The sequence below is a fragment of the Capricornis sumatraensis genome, chromosome 17, assembly GCF_032405125.1.
Source record: "Capricornis sumatraensis isolate serow.1 chromosome 17, serow.2, whole genome shotgun sequence".
In the NCBI taxonomy this organism is placed as follows: domain Eukaryota; kingdom Metazoa; phylum Chordata; class Mammalia; order Artiodactyla; family Bovidae; genus Capricornis; species Capricornis sumatraensis.
The window spans coordinates 39,509,928-39,536,837 of NC_091085.1; the positions used below are offsets into that span (position 1 = coordinate 39,509,928).

General features: G+C 37.8%; 1 protein-coding gene and 1 non-coding gene across 2 annotated transcripts in view; one reads left to right on the top strand and one right to left on the bottom strand.

Moving 5' to 3' along the window:
- The window catches only part of FAT4 (FAT atypical cadherin 4), a 187,468-nt gene that overhangs the window by 51,487 nt on the left and 109,071 nt on the right, over nt 1-26,910 (bottom strand). The window contains exons 6-7 of the mRNA XM_068989805.1: nt 26,319-26,493; nt 3,943-4,123 (exon numbers count right to left, since the gene is read on the bottom strand). Of these exons, the coding sequence (XP_068845906.1) occupies nt 3,943-4,123; nt 26,319-26,493 (356 nt within the window). The remainder of the gene's footprint in view (nt 1-3,942; nt 4,124-26,318; nt 26,494-26,910) is intronic.
- On the top strand, nt 1,624-1,695 carry TRNAW-CCA (transfer RNA tryptophan (anticodon CCA)). Its single transcript has one exon. It is a non-coding gene; the product is annotated as a tRNA-Trp (tRNA).

The window sequence follows — 26,910 nt, forward strand, 5'->3', positions numbered from 1 at the left end:
TTGACACAGACACTGAGGAAAAAATAAAATGCCAGTAAAGAAGGATGACCTATGATGTAAACAGTAAAGAGAAATAAGGATTCAGAAATCACTGGATTTGAAAAATTTCAGTAGAATATTCAAATAGTCTTTTTTGGTAAAGCAATAGAAGAGAAATTTGATTGAGAGATTTTAAAGAATAACTGGCCGGAGAAAGTTTTGAGGTAGTAACCCACCCTCTCAAAAATGAGGTGTTAAAAAAATGTGAGTAAATAATATTCCAAAGTTCTCTAAGAATATTAGAATTACTCATTTAATGCATTTCTTTAGGTGCCAGTCACTATTATGTTGGAGATGTTTTTCCAAGAGTGAATATATTAGGAATAAAATAGTTATTAGAACACTATAAAGAAAAACACATACATTTAGAAATTTTAATATCACAATTATGTGTAAGAGAAATTTGCACATATTAACTGATTTCACATATGGGTTTCCCCAGGTGACACTAGCAGTTAAGAACCTACCTGCCAACACAAAAGACATGAGACATGGGTTCAATCCCTGGGTCAGGAAGAACCCCTGGAGAAGGAAACAGGAAAATACTTGGCACCGAGTAGGTGGTCAATATATATCAATATTTAATTCTCACAAACTGGAAAGCAGCAATTCTAAACTCCACTTTTACTGATGGATATACTGAGCCTTGGGTGTGTGCACACTGTCACTCAGCTGTGCCCAACTCTTTGTGACCCCGTAGACCAAAGCCCGCTAGGCTGCTCTGTCCACAGAATTCTCCAGGCAAGAATACTGGAATGGTGTGCCATGCCCTCCAGGGGATCTTCCCAGCTCAGGGATCAAACCCATGTCTCTTATGTCTCCTGCATTTGCAGGCAGGTTCTTCACCACTGGCACCACCTGGGAAGCCCCATAGTGAGCCTTAAAGATACTAAAATGACTTTCCTAAGTCATGTAAGTAAATAGGAACCAGAACTTAATACCAGATATTCTGAGCATTTCTGTAGGGATAAAGATGTGATCCAGAAAAGAGGGATTATCTGAAGATCCAGAGAGAAATGTAGTAACTATTAAATTAAAGATCTGAAGGAAATCTAATGGGATGCAATCAAGAGCACAGAGTAAGGGATTGACCTTTGGACGTTCACTCTGCTGATGCAGTTTTGTGACTTTCTCCAATGTTATGACATAAAAGAATTAAAAGTGAGGTCTGAATGGACATTTGGTGAGTTGGAAGAAAAAAGGAATACATTTCTATAAAAGCTAAATTCTGGGATGGGTGTCTGGAAAGCAAAGATAAAAACTAGATAAAGACTGGGAAATAACACAGGCTGGTTTACTACAAGGGAAAATATTAAATGTTATGTAAAGTGTAAAACTCAAAATAAGTACACCATCCATTAAAAGGTATAACTTGATCAAACTGGTGGAAAGAATAATATAAACAAATATTTGTTGGATAGCTGTTGTGTAAAAGATCACATTAGACTACACAGGAAAATTAACATCACGCATTAAAAGTTGTGCTTTTAGAGAACCCATCAGTAGTTGGTAAAATGGCTTAAATATGTAATATTTAAGTAGCTAAAATGGAAATTAATACACAAAATCTCTATTAACCGGGCTTCCCTGGTGGCTCAGAGGTTAAAGCATCTGCCTCCAATGCAGGAGACCCGGGTTCGATCCCTGGGTTGGGAAGATCCCCTGGAGAAGGAAATGGTAACCCACTCCAGTACTCTTGCCTGGAGAATCCCATGGACGGAGAAGCAAATCTCTATTAACCAGAGGGCAAGATGGATTTTCTCCAGGATTCCATGAGTAGCAAGAAGATATTAACATCCAAAATATATATTACATTAAAAACAAAGCAAGCCAGAGTATAAAAGGTTGAAGGTTGGCATAATGATTTAATGGAATGGGAAAATATTTTTCATTTAAATTGTAATAAGATGGGAATACCAGATCACCTGACCTGTCTCCTGAGAAATCTGCGTGCAGGTCAAGAAGCAACAGTTAGAACTGGACATGGAACAACAGACTGGTTCCAAATCGGGAGAGGAGTACGTCAAGGATGTATATTATCACTCTGCTTATTTAACTTATATGCAGAGTACATCATGAGAAATGCTGGACTGGATGAAGCATAAGCTGGAATCAAGATTGCCGATAGAAATATCAATAACCTCAGATATGCAGATGACACCACCCTTATGGCAGAAAGTGAAGAGGAACTAAAAAGCCTCTTGATGAAAGTGAAAGAGGAGAGTGAAAAAGTTGGCTTAAAACTCATTCAGAAAACTAAGACCATGGCATCTGGTCCCATTACTTCATGGCAAATAGATGGGGAAACGGTGGAAACAGTGACAGACTTTATTTTGGGGGGTTCCAAAATCACTGCAGATGGTGACTGCAGCCATGAGATTAAAAGACACTTTCTCCTTGGAAGAAAAGTTACAACCAACTTAGACAGCTTATTCAAAAGCAGAGACATTACTTTGCCAACAAAGGTCCATTTAGTTAAAGCTATGGTTTTTCCAGTAGTCATGTATGGATGTGAGAGTTGGACTATAAAGAAAGCTGAGCACCTAAGAACTGATGCTTTTGAACTGTGGAGTTGGAGAAGATTCTTGAGAGCCCTTTGGACTGCAAGAAGATCCAACCAGTCAATCCTGAAGGAAATCAGTCCTGAATATTCATTGGAAGGACTGATGCTGAAGCTGAAACTCCATTACTTTGGCCACCTGGTGCAAAGAACTGACCCATTTGAAAAGACCCTGATGCTAGGAAAGATTGAAGGTGGAAGGAGAAGGGGATGACAGAGGATGAGAGTGTTGGATGCCATCACTGACTCAATGGATATGAGTTTGAGTAAACTTCCTGGCATTGGTGATGGACAGGGAGGCCTGGCGTGCTGCAGTCCATGGGGTTGCAAAGAGTTGGACATGACTGAGTGACTGTACTGAACTGAACTAATTTAAAAGTGAATATGATAATTTTTTGCAAAATAAAAATAGCATCAATTTGTATTATATTTGACTGTATGAAACGAAAGTTATTTGAAGAGTTTTCACACATAGGTTTTAGCCCAGGATCTCTGGGCTGGGCATGGCAGCTATGACAAAGTATTCCAGAAGCAATGCACTGCCCACTTCAAGTCCTGGCTTTTAAGAACATTAGCAGCTTTCACCTGAGGTCCTTGGAACCCAGAGGTTTCTCTACCATATAGAGAAGTCCAACTACTCTGCTGAAGAATCACATTAAAAAGCCCTGAGACCACAAGAGCAGAGAAGGGAATCAATGGAGCCTGCTGTTCCAGCCATCCCTGCCAAGGCACCATGCATGTGAGTGAAGCCATCTTGGGTCCTCCAGATGGTCATCAGGCCAATACCACTAAGTGACACTAGTCAATCACATGAAGCATGAAAATCTCCTCCCCCTGACCTGTGTCCTAATTCCTAAAGTACCAAAGAATGAAATGCAATAAGAATATAAATAAAGTTAATAAGGTAAAATTTTTATTTTAATCTTCATTTTAGGCATAGTTGGTTATTTAGCAATAATTCCTAGTGGCTTAGACAGTAAAGAACCTGCCTGCAATGTAGGAGACCTGGGTTCAATCCCTGGGTCAAGAAGATCCCCTGGAGAAGAGAATGGCTACTCAATCCAGTATTCTTGATGGAAGAATTCATGGACAGAGGAGCCTGGTGGGCTACAGTCCATGGGGTCACAAAGAGTTGAAGATGACTGAGCAACTAAAACTTTCTTTCAATCACATTAGGGTCACAAAGAATTGAAGATGACTGAGCAACTAAAACTTACTTTCAATCACAATAGGGTGAGGTGTTAATATATGACATTTCCAATGAAATGAAGCATTATATGCATTTCGTTCAAAGACGTTTAATGAGAAAAGTAATCAAAATTTACAAAGGAAAAGGCACTGACCTGATAACCGCATTGGTTGAAGCATCAATATCTGAGGCATTTACCAGTATAACATCTGTCCCAGTTGGTGCATCTTCAGGAATTGTCGTGAAATACATTTTACTGGCAAAAGTCGGGACATTGTCATTGACGTCATCCACTATGACATTGATTGTTCCAGTTCCGGTCAGGGCAGGGAATCCTAGAGGGAAAAGAAAACCAAGTCTTAATGTTCATAAATCACAAGAATAATAGCAAGCTTAACAATGGGTTGTAGACAGAACTACTAAAGAGAACGTAGAAAACACCCCAAGGTAATATTTGTGAACACATAGACAGGTGATTGAGTAATTTTTAGTTTTGTTACAAGAAAAATATTTTTATTTAGGGACTAGTATTCCAACTCTTTCCTAGTGATACTGCACAAAAGAATATGTCAATCTCCTAGTCTATTTTAAAGGTACTCACTCAGCAATCTGGAGCACAACAATATCATTTAAATGCCACAAAAGAGGCACTACTGGTTTCTCTAAAATTATAGTAAAATAGATCAAGCCAGATTTGAAGCATCCCTCTGTATCTGGACTAGCTGGCCAGCTGACAAAGCAGAATTAAAAACTGTATTCCTAGATGTGACTATCAATGCTATCATAAAGAAAAATTAACTGTGTTTTGAGGCCTTTAAATCCCCTTTTCTGTACTAACATATTTCTTTGCAGAAAATTTAAAAAAAGAAAGCACTGACCTTTCACTTGCTGGAAATAGCATGTCAATGAGATGACTTGAAATCATTTCTGTTGCATTTATTTAATGTTTAAGGTAAATATGAAATAATTCATTTTTATTCCCTGTTCCAGTGACTTTATCAGCATATAGTGAAAATGCAGCATTTAACAAAACCCCGGACTACACTGTCTATCGTACACAGAGTTAGAAGACTCTTGTGTGGTGAAGGTCAGATATCATATTTAGTTGATTCTGTGGGTTATCTCAAAGGTAAATGGCAAATCATCTGCCTTTAGTTGTTTTTCAGAATCATATTCAGACTTTAATATACCAAAATAGAAATAATGAAGGTCTGCTTACCTATGCTTATCTAAAATAAAATAAGGCCCTGGATACGCTCAATTTTAAGATACAACTTTTCTTCCCATAAATTATTTCCCATTAAATGAAGCTTTAATTCTACTTACTTTTAGTATTCTATATTTTGTAAATAAAGTCATTCTTTCACTTACTCATTCACTTCTCTGTAAAATGTTTATGAATATCTCTCTAATATCATGGAATGGTGTTGAGATTCACAACCTTCTAATATTATCTTTTGTAATAATATTCTTATGATTTGCTAATATGTCCTTATTGCTATTCAGACTTCTCCCTGTGTTCTTAGATTGTCATTACTGATGGCATAGTACCAATCAATTTTATGTTCCAATGTATGGGAACCAAAAATCAATGGACTAGAAAATTACGGAATGCAGTGGTTTTTGTGCTGTACACAAGGAAGCTCAAATTCTACATTAGATGAAAAATTTGTATGACCACTTGAACTGGGCACTATGACAAGGCATGATATCTCCTGGAATATATTCAATTAAATTTAGGCTGCAAGCTGATCTCTGTTGCCTTCTCTGTGAGATAATTTATGTCAAGAATTCCATTTATATTAACATATTTTAAAATTAACTTCTGCAGATATCTTACCTTTTAGGTGTTGGATTTTATATTGAATAAAACTAGTTCTCACTCTTTGCCTTTTCTGCATCAGTTCAGTTCAGTCTCTCAGTCGTGTCCGACTCTTTGCAACCCCAAGAACTACAGCACGCCAGGCCTCCCTGTCCATCACCAACTCCCAGAGTTCACCCAAACTCATGGCCATCGAGTTGGTGATGCCATCCAGCCATCTCGTCCTCTGTTGTCCCCTTCTTGTCCTGACCCCAATCCCTCCCAGCATCAGAGTCTTTTCCAATGAGTCAACTCTTTGCATGATGTGGCCAAAGCATTGGAGATTCAGCTTTAGCATCATTCCTTCCAATGAATACCCAGGACTGATCGCCTTTAAAATGGACTGGTTGGATCTCCTTGCAGTCCAAGGGACTCTCAAGAGTCTTCTCCAACACCACAGTTCAAAAGCATCAATTTTTAGGCTCTCAGCTTTCTTCACAGTCCAACTCTCACATCCATACATGACCACTGGAAAAACCATAGCCTTGACTAGATGGACCTTTGTTGGCAAAGTAATGTCTCTGCTTTTGAATATGCTATCTAGGTTGGTCAAAACTTTCCTTCCAAGGAGTAAGCATCTTTTAATTTCATGGCTGCAGTCACCATCTACAGTGATTTTGGAGCCCCAAAAAATAAAGTCTGACACTATTTCCACTGTTTTCCCATCTATTTCCCATGAAGTGATGGGACCAGATGCCATGATCTTCGTTTTCTGAACGTTGAGTTTGAAGCCAACTTTTTCACTCTCCTCTTTCACTTTCATCAAGAGGCTTTTTAGTTCCTCTTCATTTTCTGCCATAAGGGTGGTGTCATCTGCATATCTGAGGTTATTGATATTTCTCCCGGCAATCTGGATTCTAGCTTGTGCTTCTTCCAGCCCGGCATTTCTCATGATGTACTCTGCATAGAAGTTAAATAAGCAGGGTGACAATATACAGCCTTGACACACTCCGTTTCCTATCTGGAACCAGTTAGTTGTACCATGTCCATTTCTAACTGTTGCTTCCTGACCTGCATACAGATTTCTCAAGAGGCAGGTCAGGTGGTCTGGTATTCCCATCTCTTTCAGAATTTTCCACAGTTTATTGTAATCTACACAGTGAAAGGCTTTGGCATAGTCAATAAAGCAGAAATAGATGTTTTTCTGGAATTCTCTTGCTTTTTTGATGATCCAGCAGATATTGGCAATTTGATCTAAAACCAGCTTGAACATCAGGAAGTTCACAGTTCATGTATTGCTGAAGCCTGGCTTGGAGAATTTTGAGCATTACTTTACTAGCATGTGAGATGAGTGCCATTGTGCAGTAGTTTGAGCATTCTTTGGCATTACCTTTCTTTGAGATTGAAATGAAAACTGACGTTTTCCAGTCCTATGGCCACTGCTGAGTTTTCCAAATTTGCTGGCATATTGAGGGCAGCACTTTCACAGCATCATCTTTCAGGATTTGAAATAGCTCAACTGGAATTCCATCACCTCCACTAGCTTTGTTCATAGTGATGCTTTCTAAGGCCCACTTGACTTCACATTCCAGGATGTCTGGATCTAGCTTAGTGATCACACCATCGTGATTATCTTGGTAGTGAAGATCTTTTTTTGTACAGTTCTTCTGTGTAATCTTGCCACCTCTTCTTAATATTTTCTGCTTCTGTTAGGTCCATATCATTTCTGTCCTTTATTGAGCTCATCTTTGCATAAAATGTTCCCTTGGTATCTCTAATTTTCTTGAAGAGATCTCTAGTCTTTCCCATTCTGTTGTTTTCCTCTATTTCTTTGCATTGATTGCTGAGGAAGGCTTTCTTATCTCTCCTTGCTATTCTTTGGAACTCTGCATTCAGATGCTTATATCTTTCCCTTTCTCCTTTGCTTTTCGCTTCTCTTCTTTTCACAGCTATTTGTAAGGCCTCCCCAGACAGCCATTTTGCTTTTTTTGCCTTTCTTTTCCATTGGGATGGTCTTGATCCTTGTCTCCTGTACAATGTCATGAACCTCAGTCCATAGTTCATTAGGCACTCTATCTATTAGATCTAGTCCCTTAAATCTATTTCTCACTTCCACTGTATAATCATAAGAATTTGATTTAGGTCATATCTGCTTGGTCTAGTGGTTTTCCCTACTCTTCAATTTAAGTCTGAATTTGGCCATAAGGAGTTCATGATCTAAGCCACAGTCAATGAACTACAAATATTAAAATACTGTACTTGCCTTTTCACTAGTCACTTAAACAATGGTAGGATAATATCATATGTAATTCACATTCAGAACAGATTTAGAAGCATTATAAACATTGAAGAAGCACATCAAAATAATACTTTTAAAATCTCACTCAACATAAACATTAATTGAATCTTTAGGCATTCATGTACTGGTTTAAGAAGTTTACCTGAATTGTCTACTCTTCATAAGTTTGTATGGCTGTTACCTCCATTTTATATATAAATGACATTAAAGAAAGGGATAGAAAGGTTGAGTAACTTTTTTAGGGCCATTGACCTGGTGAGGAATGGAACTAGGCTTTGACTTGCATGGGGAGCTCTTAACCACTGACAGAAAAGCCAGAAGGTGTTGGCGCAGGACACATGCTGCTCAGTGAGACGCTCTGGGACTCTGGACAAGCCAGTCTCAGGGAACAACACAAGCCCCAAGCCAGAGGAAAAGGCCCATCTGTGGCGGACCTTAGCTATTGTCCAGGTTAAGCTTGTGTAGCATTTGGGGACATCTGGCCAGAAATTTTTAATTTTTCACAGCACATGTTAAAGCCCAAGTCAATATTTTCTGAGTTATTATGGATGACCAGTGTTCGGCCCTAAGCTCTGAAATGTGTGTTTAATTATACACAATTTAATGAAATGGAAGTTAATTGTGTGAATGATGTTAGTATCTCTCCCATTGTCTGCTTGAAAAAAACAATAAATAGAGCTTGTTTGTACATTTGTGTGGACAAAAGGGGATGTCATGGGAAGGACGGGCTATATCTGATGAATCGTGAGAGGGGATAACTAAGTCAAGGTCCCAGATATTATGAAAGGCTCTTTTATCTCTATTACTGACACTGTATTCCACTCACTAAATCTGTCTTCTTATATGCAAAATGGGAATAATATGAACAAACCTACCCCAATAGGGGTGTGGAGGGGAATGTTACATGTTTAGGATAGTGCCTGGTACATAGTCAGAACATATTCTATATTACTCTTCGTTGTTGTACTTGTTTTAGAAATTAGGAGAAAAAAAGGAAATTTGACATTTAAAAGATCAGTTTTTAATTTTACAGATTACTGTGTCATAATTCTCAGGATTTTTGTCCCCTGACAAAACTTTCAAGTCAGTCTTATGACAACATTATTCAGGAAAAGATTGTGAATCATTCTTTTCTTTTAATGATTTTTTTTGGTAGTTATAAGTGTATGAGACTCAGCTTTCAAAACTTGCACAGCTTTGTATAAGATGTGTTGAACTGAAAATTTAAAAATGCAAAATTTACAAATTTCAAGTGAGAGAAGATCTGAAAATGTCTAATATGCTCTCTAATCAACAATGCTTAAACTTATTAAGAAATAGTTCAGTAACTGCCAAATGGTTTTATCTTTGGTATTCTAAAGTATCTGACAACACACATATGAAAAACTTCATAAAATGATGACTAACTCATTTGGTTAGGAACATGTGATTCTTTTCCTTGTCTATAAACTACATAAATGTTGTTGCTGATGTGTTTTCTGAATTAGTAAGCAAAAAGAAAAAAAAAAAAACACAAAACATTGTTTACCTAGGAAAATATTCAACAAATTCAATCTCATGGTTTTCATACCAGAGAAAAACTAATTTTTCCACAAGCTCTTGAAAGCACACCAGCAACAGCATATGATCCTGGCCTGAGAAGTGACCCCACAGTAATCCCATATCCTCATGGGGCATCTGCTCAAGCCAAGAACCATCACGAGTCCCCTTTCCTCCACTTGTTAGCAGCCACAGCCCACTTTAACAGCACTTGGGGTTCTTCTCTTCCTCTTTTCTTCAAGAATTGATAGAGTGACCCAATTTCTACAATGGCCTCACTTTCTTGTTCCCCCAGGGGATGGGCATGCAGGTCTTATTTACTTTTAAACTTTTACAAGGAAATTGTACAAAGACATAATTCTACATTTCTGAGTCTCTTACTGGGATTTAACTAACTCTGAACTCTGCCTCCAATATTTCTCTTTTATTCTCAGGATAGAGCCTTCCACCGCTCATCTTACTCTAGCCTCAGACTGGTCCTCCACAAGGCCCTGCCTCTAAGCTTTAGGAAGGAAGATGAAATCAAGGGACAGAAAGCAGGAATGCCCCCTGATTTTGAGCAAATTAGCCTCATATTCCAGGTGGCTTCATGATAAAGAACCCACCTGCCAATGCAGGAGAGGCAAGTTTGATCCCTGGGTCAGGAAGATCTCTGGAGGAAGAAATGGCAACCCACTCAAAGTATCCTTACCTGGAAAAATTCCATGGACAGAGGAGCTCGATGGGCTACAGTCCAAAGGGTTACAAAGAGTTGGACTTGTCTGAGCACGACAACACAACAAAGACTTACATCTACAACAGACTTCTCAGATGAAGGACACAAGTTACCTAGCCCTTGGTACACACAGATTTTATCACTTCCTCATCTCCTTATGGAATGATGAAGCCATGTTTTGTTGCTTTTCTGTGTTTATTTGCTTGCTTTTGAACCCTTCCTCTTAACCTAGTGAAGAAGTGGTTCTGGTGCTTATGTTCCTATTTCCCAGCATCTTTTGGGTTATGGTCCACATGAAGTGCTACGTGATATTCACTGTAATTTTACCTTCAGTTCAGAACTTTCCAGGCTGATACTCCCAACTGACTCTGTCCTCTCCTCTTGCAAATTACTAGAGAGCCTCAATATTAGTATGCTAAAAACTCTAGTCTTAGTTAGTCCATGTAAACTTAGCCTGTATATTTGTATATAAATTGACAAGCCTATGTGCATATACATGTGAAGTGAAGTCGGTCAGTTGTATCCTACTCTTTGTGACCCCATGGACTGTAGCCTACCAGGCTCTGCAGCCCATGGGATTTTCCAGGCAAGAATACTGGAGTGGGCTGCCATTTCCTTCTCCAGGGGATCTTCCCAACCCAGGGATCGAACCCAGGTCTCTTGCATTGCAGACAGACGCTTTACCGTCTGAGCCACATATATATTTTTAGATAAATATTATTGAACACTTATTTGATAATAGTATTTGAGTGGTGCTTCCCAGGTGGTACTAGTGTTAAAGAACCTTACTGGCAATGCAGGAGACCCAAGAGACATGGGTTTGATCCCTGGGTTGGGAAGATCCCCTGGAGGAAGGCAGAGCAACCCACTCCAGTATTCCTGCCTGGAGAGTCCCATGGACAGAGTAGCCCGGGGAGCTACAGTCCATAGGGTTGTAAAGAGTGGACTCTTTACATGCTGAGGCGACTTAGCAGGCATACATATGCATGGGTATCTTTTATATGTATTACTCAATATACAGATTCATGAAGCAGGTATCACTATTTAAGTTTTTTAATAAAGAACTTTCAACTCAAAGAATTTAAACAATTTATTTACATTTAGCCATAGAGGACAGAGCCTTCTCTGGTGGCTCAGTGGTAAAGAATCTGCCTGCTAATGCAGGAGACTTGGGAGACATGGGGTTGATCCCTGGGTTGGGAAGATCCTCTGGAGGAGGAAATGGCAACCCATTCCAGTATTCTTGCCCGAAAACCACATGGACTGAGAAGTATAGTCCATGGGGTCACCAAGAGTCAGAGATGACTTAGCAACTGAACAACAGTAGTGGACAGAGGGAAGGTCAACTCTGAACTCTTGAAAAAATGTATTTTCTCTGTTCATTAGGCTCAGATAAAAGTATGCCACTCTTATTGCAGATGTTTTACTCATTATTATTATTATTGATGTACTTCTACCATATTCTCTATTAAGTTATAAAATAATTGAGAGCAGAAACTATTGTTTAATTCATCGTTATCTAAACCAATAAGGCATAGGTTGTCTTCAATGTTTATTAAGTTCTCCTTTGACTCTATATATGGAAATCTGATCTAGTGACTACATGGGTGAAAGTTCAAAAAGCTGATCACTTCTGGGAATAAATATAGGTTTTAGCCTAAGGCTGGGGTCAGAGAACAAAAATTCTGACTAAGGTCAACATTTTGGAGATAGTCTACTACTTATAACAGAGGGTCTCAATTAATCCTGAATCCCATGAGAGGAATCAGAATACTAGGGGCCAATATTTTGCTTGGATAGATCTGATAATGATGAATTATATAGGTAGTGGCGTAATAGGGCAAGATTACTCAGTTTCATCTGGAATTGATTTATGAGAACCAGATGCAATCAGAAAGAAGAAGTAGGATGTAAGGACCTAGACTCCTGACAGAAGATAGTGAGCCAATGAATGGAGTTGAAGACAGAAGTGAAATGAAAGGACAAAATCTCAGAAATATTTAAGTATAGAGGCAAGGAGCATACAGGAGACATGTGAAATACAATCAGAAGTCAGATGATAAAAGGAAGCACAAATTCATTTTGTAAAAATATTTTGTATTTTATATATCATACATCTGTGCGTGTACATATATGAGAGTAAAAGTGAAAGTGTTAGTCGCTCAGTTGTGTCTGACTCTTTGCGACCCTATGGATTATAGCCTGCCAGGCTCCTCCATCCATGGAATTCTCCAGGCAAGAATAATGGAGTGGGTGGCCATTCCCTTCCCCAGGGAACCTTCCTAACCCAGGGATCAAACCTGGGTCTCCTGCATTACAGGTGGAATCTTTACCATCTGAGCCACCAGGGAAGCCTGTATATATATTTTATAAAGTATATATATGTATACATATATACAACGGTGGTTCAGTTCTCAAATCGTGTCTAAGTCTTGCGACCCCATGAACTGTAGCCTGCCCCAGGCTCCTCTGTTCATGGGATTCTCCAAGCAAGAATACTGGAGTGGGTTGCCATTTCCTTCTCCAACATATATACAATAAATGTGGGTAAATAGATATTAAACTTCTTAAATTTTTAGAGCAACAGCAAAAAATACATATGATTCTGAAAAGCATTTTTTTTAATGTGTAAAAACACATCACACACATACACCCCCCCACACACACACAGATTATTCACAGTTTAATCTTCTGATAGTCCATTACACTTGTGTAGTTCCAAACTTTGTCTTAAGTCATATTTTATACTTTTAAACTTGGGAAATGATTAAACTGGTATTGCCTTTGAACATTGGTGGCTTAAAAAGATCAAACATATTAGAATAAAGTTCAAGGAAACCTAAAATAAGATTTTAAAAAGAAAAATGTTTCAGGCAACTGCTTTATCAGAAAATTCATCTTCAATAAGTGTAATGAATGAATCTAAAGATCTAATTAAAGTTCTAACAGCAGGCATTTTACATATTTAATGTTAGCCCCCATAAATTAAACATATTTTCCTGAAACATGAGAAACTGCTCAGCCACATTAGAATTTTGCTTAACTGAAATCTATTACTTTGCCATAAAACTGATTTCATTCTTAACATCAAACATTTGGTGGAACAGTCCTCTTACTGGGTGTGTTTGTTGTAATAAAGTATTACCTTCTTTTTTATACTTGAAGTAAACACATATTTCTTACAGTAAGTAAGCCATCCCCTGAAAAGGTATTGAAACCAACCACTCAGTATTGACTTTTAATTATGTGATTTGGCTTAAATTTGAATCCAGAAAATATGTGAAGCAAGTAAATATATAGAAATATTTAAATATGAGCAATAGCATTTATCTTAAAATTTTCATTTTATAATATATTACCACTAATTAGTTCTACAAATATGTTTATATAAATTAGGTAGGTACATACTTAGGTAACATTTTATTTTTAATCATTTCTCAGGAATCTTTATCAAAAACACTATTTCCTTTTTATAAATTTTTATACTAAAGAATCTGCTTGTAATGCAGGAGACCCAAGTTCTATCCCTGGGTCAGGAAGGTCCCCTGGAGAAAGGAATTGCTACCCACTTCAATATTCTTGCCTGGAGAATTCCATGGACAGAGAAGCCTGGTGGGCTACAGTCCATAGGGTCACAAAGAGTTGTACATGACTAAGCAACTATCATACTAAATAGAGGTGACAAAACTAAAGAAAGAACTTAGCAATATTATGTAAATAAGACTGAAAATTGCTCATAGTGCAAAGGTAGTTAATGTCATTGAAATGTACACTTAAAAATCATTAAAGTGGTAAATTTTATATGAATACACAATTTGTAAGAGTTTATAAAATAAAATATGATGTAAACTAAATATTTTATCCCCCACATAAAGTATGTGATAAAGACTTAATTTTGGAGAACATTAAAAAAAAAGAACCCTAACAACACATGTTGAAACTCTGAAATACTACCAGATTCAAAATATAGCCTGAGTCCTGCCTATTTAGTGAAACTATCAAATTATATATCTTTGGAATAATTATCAAAATAGGCTAGAAAGTAAGATTAAGTTTTAACATGATAAAATTAGAAGATTTTTGAAAAGGAAAAATTCCTCATACTAAGCTTACATTATTTTCTATTATATTTAATATCTATCCTTTAGGTAATATAATAATCTCTTTAATATTTCAAATAGTTTGTTTCCATTTCCAAAGTTGGGTTTCCTTCATCTACTCGGATTTATAGCTTAAATTAAGTAAATGAGAAACAGACTGAAATTACTTCATCAAATTTTAATTGTATGCAACATGATAGCAATTCTAGCTATTATTTATTGGAATTTCGGAAGCTTGATCATCTTTCTTTTTGTATTTTTATCTTGCTGCTGCTGCTGCTGCTAAGTCGCTTCAGTCGTGTCCGACTCTGTGTGACCCCATAGACGGCAGCCCACCAGGCTCTGCCATCCCCAGGATTCTCCAGGCAAGAACACTGGAGTGGGTTGCCATTTCCTTCTCCAGTACATGAAAGTGAAAAGTGAAAGTGAGGTCGCTCAGTCATGTCAGACTCGTAGCGACCCCATGGACTGCAGCCCACCAGGCTCCTCTGTCCTTGGGATTTTCCAGGCAAGAGTACTGGAGTGGGGTGCCATTGCCTTCTCCATTTTTTATTTTATGACTATACAAATGAAAAGCTATGTAGGAAAAGTTGTTTCTACTAAAGTATAGCTGATTCAAAGAATATTATGTAAATAAATGATTTATGATAACACTTAGTCACTAATGGGTTTTGTACTAAACTTATTGGAAATAAGAGGAAGTTAAACAATAACCAGTTATGAACCTTGGAAACAAAATGTCATCTAAGACAAATACTCCAATGGAAATAACAAAACTTCCTTTGACTCGAATATATAACTAAATTAAATGCAAGTGATTTCTGGTAACTGAAGATTATCCTAGCACTGTTTGATTTATGGAATCATTGATATCTTACAGAAAGTTTTCAAGCATTTTTCATTACTAAGAATGTTCATCATAACAGACAAGGCAAGTTCTTCAACATCTTCCCACAAATAATACTGACAGAATGCAGTCTTTCTGGAACATTTAAAAAGCAACTCTCCTCAGATGTAAAATGTCATATTCCACATTTCTGACCTCTCTTTTGATTATGGAGACATTTGCAATGCAGTGACCCTCTCAGCTGAACAATGTGACAAACAGTTTTCATTCAAAATGTCATCATTGCCTCACCAAGAAAATAAGCATAGTGATTAGCCCTTTTAGATTTTAGGATTAACTTTTGCAAAAGCATCATGTTTCCCCTTCATTAAAAAGTAATTTCCAATCCCTGCATAAGAATGAAGTTTATCCCCTGTTTCAATCAGATGATAAATGCCCTTAATTAGGGATGCTAATAACTGAAAATTTCCCCTCAGACCTATTAATTATGCTGACACATAGTTCACTACTAGACTTTTTGGCCAAATCTATAGTCAGAATATCTCTTTAGCTTGTTAGCATATTAGACCGAGAAGAGATAAATAAAGGTAATATATTTAATTTGTGCACAATTTAATCTCCCACACTTCATAAATGCAAATAACACAGCCCAATTGACTTACTGTATGTGCATGGATGTGTGTATCGTACATATTGTATATTCTACGTATAGTATTAAACATTTGCTTTGCACTCCGTGAAACTCTTGGATATGCATTTCTTGATCTGAGAACAGTAATCCTTTGATTTTGAATTCATGAATATTTTTATTTTACTCGCTGTTTCAATGGCAGAGAACTGAATGTTGTTTCTTTTTTTGCTGCAAAAACCATTTCTCTTTTTAATATAAAATAATATTTAATCCAAAGAGAAGACACTCATAAACATGGTTTATGTGAAACATAGTATGTTAGATGAGCTAATCTATGGGAAAGAGTGAGTCATAGTTAAACGGTCTCCTTGATCAGGTTTAGTGGCCTCAGATTCTGTTTCTATTGATTAACAGCTGCAGGTCTAGGTCAAGTTGTTTACTTCTCTAATACTCAGCTTTGTTTTGTTTTTCTTTTAATTCATAATATTGGAATCCAATTTACAAGTCTGTTGTGGGATTAAATCAGATCCTATAGAAAGAAATCTGGTACAAACAAGCACTCAGCATGCACAGAATGAACATCGTCTAAAGTTAGTCTACGCAAGTTGTATCTCTACTCAAACGTGTTTCCTGAGAATTAAACTTTTATATCTACCTGCCATCTCCACTGCAGATTTCATAATATCTAAAATACAGTATATTAAAAAATAATGTAAGGATAATTCAACCTAAAAATTTTTTTCCTTTTCCTATCCCCAAATTTCTCAGGCCAATACTCTAGGACTCACGCTTGATTTGTCTCTTTTACTAATTTCCTACACCTCCAATTCCATCATCAAGTCCTAGTGGCTTAACCTTCAAAACGGATAAAATATTTAGCTCTTTCACACCTCCTCCATGCTGTAGCCTAATTTCAAACATTCCCAAGGGCTGCTGTCATGGCCTTTTAATCATCATCTCTATTTCCACTGTAGTTTTCACCACTGCCACAAAACCAGATCTCTTTTCCACAGAAACAGGCCACTCCAAAATTCCTTGTTGCTCCCCTGTCCAAAGCTTTAACAAGACTTTGCCTTTCTCTTTGAATAAAATTAAAACTTCTTTCCCTGGTCTAAAACACTGAGATGATCCAGCCTCTGCCTAATTCATTTATCAAGATTTCTCCTTTCTTTTACTCTGGTAGAGCCGTCCAGGCCTTCCAGTTGTCCTTTGAATAAAGGCAACCTGATCCCTGTCTAGGAACCGTTTCATCTGCAAATTTACCCAGATTTTCACATTTCACTGTCCTGACTCTGCTATTAAAAATATACCTGCAGTTCCTTCCTCTCTAGCCACTTAACCTGCTTTATTTAATTACATAGCACCTCATATAACTCCCGACCTATATATTACATTTTGTCTAGCTTTCTGACTGGAATGTAACTTCTGTGAGGACAGAGTCTGTCATTTTTTCACCACTATATCTCCAGTTCCTAGAAGAATCCCTGGTAGAGACTGCTCCACAAATGCTTCCTGACAAAACATTGTCCAGATGCTTGCTACACATTGACAGCCCATAGAAGCATATGAGTCTCGTTGACTCTAATAATAATTCACTTATAAGATCTATTAAATTAACATTATAGTTTGGTTTTAATAAATGTAAATGCAAAATGACAATTGGTTAGAATAATTGGCAATATTATCATCTTCTACCTGTAAAGCCTAGTGAATTTTTTATATCTTCTCCTACTTTGCAATTTATTTTGAACAACGTCTAAATTGAAGCTCATCTCAAACAATCAGTATTGAAATTACTGATTCCAGTTGATTTGATGCCACTTAAAATATTTTGAAACATTTATTTATTTGGAAAAAGAAAAATAACAGAATGTTTTATTCATTAGAGTACAATGGATCGCATAGAAGAAGAAAAGCTTTCTTAAAATTGTGTTTTTGGAAATTTATGTTTTGCAGAGGGTAATCAGATTCTGATTTTTTTTCAGATATACCATAAGTGAGCAAGGGCTCAGTTGGAAGGCATAAATCCTGGATATTGTTCTTGACTCTGATATTCTCTGGGTCTGTAAGCTCTGGCAAACTGCCTAATTATTCCAGGCCTCAATTTTCTTATCTCAAAATAAAGGAAATGGACTGGCTCATTTCCAAGAAGACTTCTGGCTATAAAATTAGCATTTTAAGTCAGATTTCTCCCACTTAGAGCTTTTCATATATAGCTTTCTTTTAAAATCCTTCCATGTTACACACTAGGTTATAACTTCAATAACCCCTTATAGTCACATCTTGTTTTACTGCTTTCTCTTATACTAATTCCTTCCTTTAAGAGTAGTAGCAGATTTTAATAGGTCACAGACTATGAATTTACTGGTGAGGGCAGAAGATCACCAAAGGTTAAAAAAATTCTAAGAGACTTGGAAAATTCCATGGATATATATCTATTGGAAATGCTTATCTAAACACCAAAATCCTCATAACAAAATAAGTAAAATTTTTCACATTACATTTATGTGAAGAAGCATAGGTCTTTATTATTAACTATGTGAAGTCAAATACCACATATGGGATATATATATATATATATATTTTGGTAGCTAAAAAGGTGTTCAGTGTTTTGGGAGATATGGGAGGCTCACAGTTTTTTGCTGTGGGAAGTCCAGATATAAAAGTATTGCCAAATGCCAAAATTTTTCAAAAGCACAGTGTCTGTTTATGCAGATTCTGAGTTAGCAAGCCAGACCAAGAAAAGGTAGGCAGGGCATCACAAGGTAGAGATAAGACCTACCTAGAAACATCTACTAGATAACAGAATTGAATAAGAGCCAGAAAGTTCAGGGGAGAGTCATGAGAATATAGCTCAAGCAGTATTTTTAAGCATTTGAAACTGAATTAAAGCCATAAAACGCTTCAGTGGTTCTTTACATATGACTGCAATTTATCACATCACACTAAACACCACAGAGCCTTAAATGCTTATGCTGCTTTTCAAAGCAGGGGTCAATTTGAATGACCACAACCAATGTGGCAAAAACTTCTGGAATTTCAGCCATCAGTTAAAAAAAGATTGGCACTTTTCCTTTTTTGTAGGTCCTTTGAAAAATCTGCAAGTAAATACATAATAATAATCTGTATTTAAGTATGGTAAATAAATATGAAATAATAGTTGCATAATAACAGGATGGTTTGATAAATAATTATCATTTTCACTCAGTAAATCATTCATTCATTCAACAAATATTTATTCAGCAAATGTTATATTACACATTCTGTTCTGAGTGTTTCTGGGAATTCAGTTTTGAACAAGACAGGAACTTTCCTGGCAACTCAGCTGGTAAAGAATCTGCCTACAATGTGGGAGACCTGGGTTTGATTCTGAGTCAGGAAGATCCCCTGAAGAAGGGATAGGCTACCCACGCCAGTATTCTTGGGCTTCCCTAGTGGCTGAGCTGGTAAAGAATCTGCCTGCAATGTGGGAGACCTGGGTTTGATCCCTCGGTTGGGAAGATCCCCTGGAGGTGGAAAGGCTACCCACTCCAGTATTCTGGCCTGGAGAATTCCATGGACTATATAGCCCATGGGGTCACAAAGAGTCAGACACTACTAAGCAATTTTCACTTTCACTTAGGAAGCTTACATGATACTGGAAGTATGAGAGCTATTGATGAGGTAACCAAACTGTAGCCTGCCAGGTCCCTCTGTCCATGGGATTTCCCGGACAAGAATACTGGAGTGGGTTGCCATTTCCTTCTCCAGGGGATCTTCCCGACCCATGGATGGAATCCACATCTCTTGTACTGGCAGGCAGATTCTTTATTGTTGAGCCACCAGGAACGCATTATACTCTATATAAGCATATAACTTTAAATGGCAATTAATGTCTAAGAAAAAATTCACAACACAGTAATGTGATAGAAATACTGGAGAGATGGGAAGTGGGACCTATAGACTGGCAGTCAGATAAATCCTCTCTGAGAAATTGACATTTTACTTAGATGCAATGACAAAATGACAGCGACACAGATGTCGTCTGCACCCCCCCATTAAAAAATGGGAAAACAACAACAACAAAACAGCCAGCTACTAAGTAGAACACTCCAGATAGTGAGAACTACAGGTACAAATGCAAAGGGCCAAGGATGAGAAAAAGGTTGGCATTTTTAAAGGGGCCAGATTAACCGGCACTAGCAATTTGCTGTCAGTATTTAGCGACTACTCTCCAGCAGTAAGTCACCTGATCCATAAGCTTGCTGATTTTTATAGTGTAAATACTCCTACATTAGCTGATTTCAACCAAACCAACGTGGAGATACTGAACAGAGTTGAGAGGTGATAATGACCAATGGAGATTGGCCAGGGGATTTCTTTGGAAGGAATGATGCTAAAGCTGAAATTCCAGTACTTTGGCCACCTCATGAGAAGAGTTGACTCATTGGAAAAGACTCTGATGCTGGGAGGGATTGGGGGCAGGAGGAGAAGGGGACGACAGAGGATGAGATGGCTGGATGGCATCACTGACTCGATGGACATGAGTCTGAGTGAACTCCAGGAGTTGGTGATGGACAGAGAGGCCTGGCGTGCTGCAATTCATGGGGTGGCAAAGAGTTGGACACGACTGAGTGACTGAACTGAACTGAACTGAACTGAATGACCAATGGTGGAACATAATAAAGGAAGGCAGCAGCAGATGATGACAGAGGGGTCAGATAGTAGACAGAGGCAAGGTCATTTAATGCCATGTGGTCAATGGTAAGAAATTTAGTTTTTATTCTTGGAAATCACCAAATGGTTTTAATTAAGCAACAGGGCATAATCATTTTTTATGGCTTTAAGGTTCATGAGCTGCTTGTTGGAGAGCATACTGTGGGGGAGAAAGTCAGTTAGAAAGCTATCATATTTGCCCTGGCATGGACTAAAGTGGGGGGCTTCCCAGGTGGCGCTAGTGTTAAAGAACCTGCCTACCAATGCAGGAGACATAAGAGATGCAGGTTCAATCCCTGTGTTGGGAAGGTCCCACGGAGGAGGGCATGGCAACACACTCCAGTGTTCTTGCCTAGAGAATCCCATGGACCAAGGAGCCTGGTGGGCTATGGTCCAAAGGGTCACAAAGAGTCAGACATGACTGAAGTGACTTAGCAAGCACACATCCACACAGACTAAGGTGGTGGTAATGGAGATTATGAAAATTGGATCAATCAGGACATTTTGTGAGTCAGAGTCTAGTTGTCAATGGACTTGTTGAACAAAGTTTGCCTTGAGCAATTGTGAAACCGGGGACAGAGAACAACTTACGGAGAAGCATAAAAGTCAGAAATTTTATTTGGCCTTACTAAGCTTAAGATGTTGGCAATTTGATCTCTGGTTCCTCTGATGAACGTGAGTTTGAGTGAACTCCGGGAGATGGGGATGGGCAGGGAGGCCTGGCATGCCGCAATTCATGGGGTCGCAAAGAGTCGGACTCGACTGAGTGACTGAACTGAACTGAAGCTTAAGATGTCCAACAAACGTGCTGATTAATATGAGCAGCTAAAATGAATCATTTCAACATTTATTCCTGCTAATACATTTTTCATGTAGGAATTAGTGTTTCTATCAAATAGATAGCAATATAAAGGTAACTGCCTTCCAATGTAGATGTGGATTTGATCCCTTAGTCAGGAAGATCACCTGCAGAAGGAAATGGCAACCCACTCCAGTATTCTTGCCCAGAAAATCCCATGGACAGAGGAGTCTGGTGGGCTATAGTTCAAAGGGTCGCAAAGAGTCAGACACAACTGGGCAACTGAGCACACACACTCAAAGGTAACTTCTTCAAGGTCACATACCTAAAAATTGTCAGAGATGGAATTCGAACCTCTTTTTAACCACAAAGCTATGTGTTTACCTTTATAATATACTTCCATTTTGTAAATTAATTCTTAGGATTAATTTTTTGGAAGTATAAAGCTCTGAGTTCCCTGATAATTCCCTGCTACTTACGGTCTTTAAAACATATTACTTAATTTATTGCACTTATGAGAAAATGGTAAGGAAAAATTTTGGAAGGAAGGATCTTTGGGAACCGAGTGTCAAAATATGAGAAGGACAATAATTGCTTTAGGGCCAGCTCTCCTCTTAGGATGAACCACATGTACTGGGTTCTCTGCAGTACTTTCATGACTACACCTGGGTGAAGCCTTAGCCTCCTGGGAGTGTCTACTTGGTACATATTTCTAGAAGAAATAACACTGAGTAATTTGGACTGAAGGCAGAACATCCATACTTTTTATTATATCAGTTGAACAAAATATTATCTTTAATTGAGTTTTAGCCTCACCTCTTTGAATTAATCTTTAGTAAGTAAATCCTATGGGAGAAAAAAAAAAAGTGAGGTAGAATTGTTGCCCTCTGTCCTGGTTTCGTTATTTAACAATGTAACACTTGGTCCCACACATATAGGATAGTGTGGTTGTATTCATTTTAAGCAGTGGACAGGAGTCCTTAGAGAGCTTCCAGATGTGCGACTCTACAGCCATGCAGTCAGTAAATAAAAATACGATGAAAGTGGAATGCTAATATCTTCTCCACAAACATTCAAAGATTTAGAGGTCTGCTGATAAAAATAAGCTGCTGCTTCAATTGCTGCCATATTGCCAAAGTTGACCCATCTTTGGGTTGCCATCAGGTAAGAATTTCAAAAGAGCAAAGGAAAAATGATTTGTGAGCTAAGGAATAAAACTGTCAATTTTTTTTTTTTCCTGTTTAGAACACTTTGATATTTTCCTGGTTCTCAGAACACTGCCAATTTGAGAATAACCTGGCATCTGGGACTTAAAAGCTGCCATATTTTTCTGAATTTTCTCATGTCATCTACTAATTTGACTTTTAAATCATAGCAGTGAATAAGTATTTTAAATCCTGTGTCAGAGACTTCATTCCTGGAAAATAAAACTGCAAATTCTGAAGCCTGATATGTGAAGCTCTCACTGTTCTACACAAGTGGATATTGACGACACTGGAAGTACAAAAAGGAATTGGATATAAAATTATGGTTACACATGAGTTTTAATAATTTTAGAAACATCTAGTCCAACATACCTCACAATTTCTGATTGCTTTATATGTGATTCATATTAAAGGATCTCCATACACCTACTTGTATGTATCCATACATACATATATGGATGCGAGAGTTGGACTATGAAGAAGGCTGAGCACTGAAGAATTGATATGTTTGAACTGTGGTGTTGGAGAAGACTCTTGAGAGTCCCTTGGACTGCAAGGTGATCCAACCAGTCCATTCTGAAGGAGATCAACCCTGGGATTTCTTTGGAAGGAATGATGCTAAAGCTGAAGCTCCAGTACTTTGGCCACCTCATGCGAAGAGTTGACTCACTGGAAAAGACTCTGATGCTGGGAGGGATTGGGGTCAGGAAGAGAAGGGGACGACAGAGGATGAGATGGCTGGATGGCATCACGGACTCGATGGACATGAGTCTGAATGAACTCCGGGAGATGGTGATGGACAGGGAGGCCTGGCGCGCTGTGATTTCATGGGGTCGCAAAGAGTCGGACACGACTGAGCGACTGAACTGAACTGAGGCATATTTAACAAATATTGTATCAGTTAAGCATTGTAATAAACTACGTTGTAATTACTATTATCCCCATTTTACTGAGAAAAAACTGAGATTGAAAGAGATGATAGATTTTGTCTGAATCACAAAAAAAATTTTGAGAGAAACAGAATTTAAATCACCATCAGTTCAAATTTAAAGCTTTTAATCATTATATTATATAGACAATTATTGGGTTTATTTTGCAAATAAAAATATTTTGGAAATTAATATATATTTTTCAAATTTTACTTTAATTCAACACTAAAACCTTCACATACACTAAACTTGGAAGTCAGATATACTAGGGTCTGAATCCTACTCTGCGACTTCTTGGCTATGTGTGTGTGTGTTTGTGTGTGTGTGTATGAGTGCTCAGTCGTGTCTGACTCTTTGCAACCCTATAGACTGTAGCTCTCCAGGCTCTTCTGCCCATGAGACTTTCCAGGCAAGAATACTGGAGCAGTTTAGCCATTTTCTACTCCAGGGGATCTTCCCAACCCAGGGACTGAACCCACATCTCTTGAGTCTCCTGCATTGGCAGGTGGATTCTTTACCACTGCACCACCTCCTGAGCAAATTACTTAATTACTCTGAGGAGTTTACTGTAAGTAAAGTGGAAACAAAAACACCATAGTCTCTGAGATAATAAAGTAATGTGTAGAAATGGGTTAATATCTGTAAAATCTGGCAAACTGCATGACTCCGATTGCCAAATGTCAGAAAACAACCATTCCCTTCCCCTGCACAATATCTCCCTCTTGGCTCCACAGGCGCACAAAAAGATTTTTAAATTCTCAGAATGATCTGATTGAAAACATGCACTCTTGTCTAGATGTCTACATTCTTTCTCTGACATGGCTTTTGACTTAGAATGTTCCAAATCACAAATCCCCTGATGGAGAACTTCTATGAGTTTTGCCCTGTCCATCCAGGGTCACCCTACACTGCGTCTCTGATTCTCACAATCACAATCTGCTCCTCGCCCTGGGATGACCTTTGTGTGACACACCATCTTGTGCAGCAAGTTTTATAATGACGGATGCCTTAGCAGCCAGATTCCTGGGTCTGGTTTCTCCTCCCCCAAATGATCTGCACAAAGACTCTGTTTCTGGGAGTGCCTAGAATTGACTGCACATATCCCGCAACTGCAGAGGACAGCTGAGTCTGCGGTGTTTTCATAATAAAATCTCGCCTCTATATATCTGACCCTCTACTAGTTTGTACACCTCTTTATCCTTTCTTTTCTCCAGATGACTCTTGAAATACGGATTGACCTGAGCCATGTGGCAGTGACTGCATTTGCCACATGAAAATGTTTATCTACTGACCGAGAAGTACTGCCTACACATATAATGAAACATGTTTCAGATCAACTTGGTTTAAGTTTTATATGGTTACCACACCACATTCTGCTCATCATTGCCTGGGATTTTATAGTTTGCATGAAATGTAACACAGTCATTCACACGGATTAAAAAAATAAAAAACGAGAATAGTGCTTTCTTTCACAAAACAATAGTCTGAGATGAAGCAAATGGCAAATAATATAGACAGAGCCATCTTGATAAATAAGCAGTGGCACTATCATTAGCATATTTAACATAAATTTATAATTACTCTTAATCTTCAAATCTCCTTTTTTTATGAAGTGGTGACATGAAATTGTATACTCTGAAACTGGTCACAAATAACAAAAATATCAAAAAATTATATTCATCAAAAACATTTCAACCACAGCAAAAACAGCTCATTTGAAAATTCAGAATACTTCTATAGCAGTAGCCACACATCTACATAAATATCCATAAACCAAAAATGTCAGTCCTTTGAAGTTCCAACAAATCTGCCTGTTCTTAAAACAATTTCAACAAATTAATAAAGAGATGTCAACATTACTAACTTCCTCAATGATTAAAACAGTAAGTTTTAACAATTTTTATAAATGAGTGTTACATAAGGACTGCTGCTGCTAAGCCGCTTCAGTCGTGTCTGACTCTGTGCGACTCCGTAGACGGCAGCCCACCAGGCTCCGCCGTCCCTGGAATTCTCCAGGCAAGAACACTGGAGTGGGTTGCCATTTCCTTCTCCAATGCATGAAAGTGAAAAGTGAAAGTGAAGTCGCTCAGTCTTGTCCGACTCTTCACGACCCCATGGACTGCAGCCCACCAGGCTCCTCCGTCCAGGGGATTTTCCAGGCAAGAGTCAATGCCTCATAATTCCCTGAGACTTTTGAAGATTGATGATTTATTCATTCATTTGTTTATTCAACACATATTTAAGCACATCTACTTCCTTCAAGGCACAGAGGTTCTTTAACAAATTTTAGTTGTTTCAGCTTTGAATTAGAAGTGTAAAACAAAACAGTGGTTAACAGGAATGCTACGTTTTGAATAGATTGTATTTTATGCTACTTGCTCTATAATTTTATGCAATTACTATTTCCAAACAGTGAGAGCTAATATATACTGCTTTTCTTTCTCCCTATCATAGTTCATTATACTGCTACTCAATGAGAAGCCAGGCTCTCACTGACACCCTTTTTGGAGTTCTGTGGGGCTTCATCAGATGCTTATCATATCTACTTATGATTTTGCAGAACCTACAGGATTAATGAAGCAGAACTCTGGACCCACTCTCTTATCCCCATGACCAGTTAGAACCATCTGAATGTTTTCAAAGCTAAGGTACTTGAAATATCCACAGTCCAAGGGGAGAGTACAGAGTCACCCCCAGAGATACTGTGTCAGCCTACCAGGCAATGATATATTGTGTCTTATAGGAATAGAGCTTTGTTTGTAATGTGCCTAAACCCTTACCATTTACATATAAATTTCATAAAGTGATATATGTTCTATAAAATGATGTGGATACTACTGAAGTTCCAAGCATTAGTAAATTTCAAAAAAAAAAAAAAAAAAATTTAGTTTGGTGGTAGAAAAACGTACTTCCATTTACATATATTATGAAGACATTTTTCACTGTTGAACAAGGTTATTACAGATTTACCTGAATCTGTAGCTGTGATCAGCAAGACAAAATGTTCCTTTGTTTCACGGTCCAAACTCTGTGTTACTTGAAGTTCTCCACTAGCTGAGAGAGTAAAAGCATTGTCTTCATTACCACCAAATAGAACATATGAGAGTTTGCTGTTGGAACCTTGATCATCATCTCTTGCCACCACCTACACAAGCAAACAATATAGGACATGAATGTGAGTAATACTCACACAATGTATATCATGAAATAAAGTGTATTATTAAAAATAACAGGGTAGAGACATACAGACCAATATTAAAAGGTTTCAGAGACATGTTTGTAAGTTTTAGGTAAAATATTAAAATGGCGTGGTGTACAATATATAATTTGTATACAACCAGGTATAAAATCAACACATTGCATTTTTGGAAGACCTCACAAAAATTTTTTTTAACAGCAGATCCATCCCGGTAGTTGGATTTGTAAAGAGGGAGTGAAGAACAACATTTGTAAAAGTTGTCAGACGTTAACATCATTTTATTTTCTTACTATGTATAGAATAACTGTTACAGTGAAACAAAATTCAAAAATGCACAAATGCATAAATGTGTGCAGCAGAGGT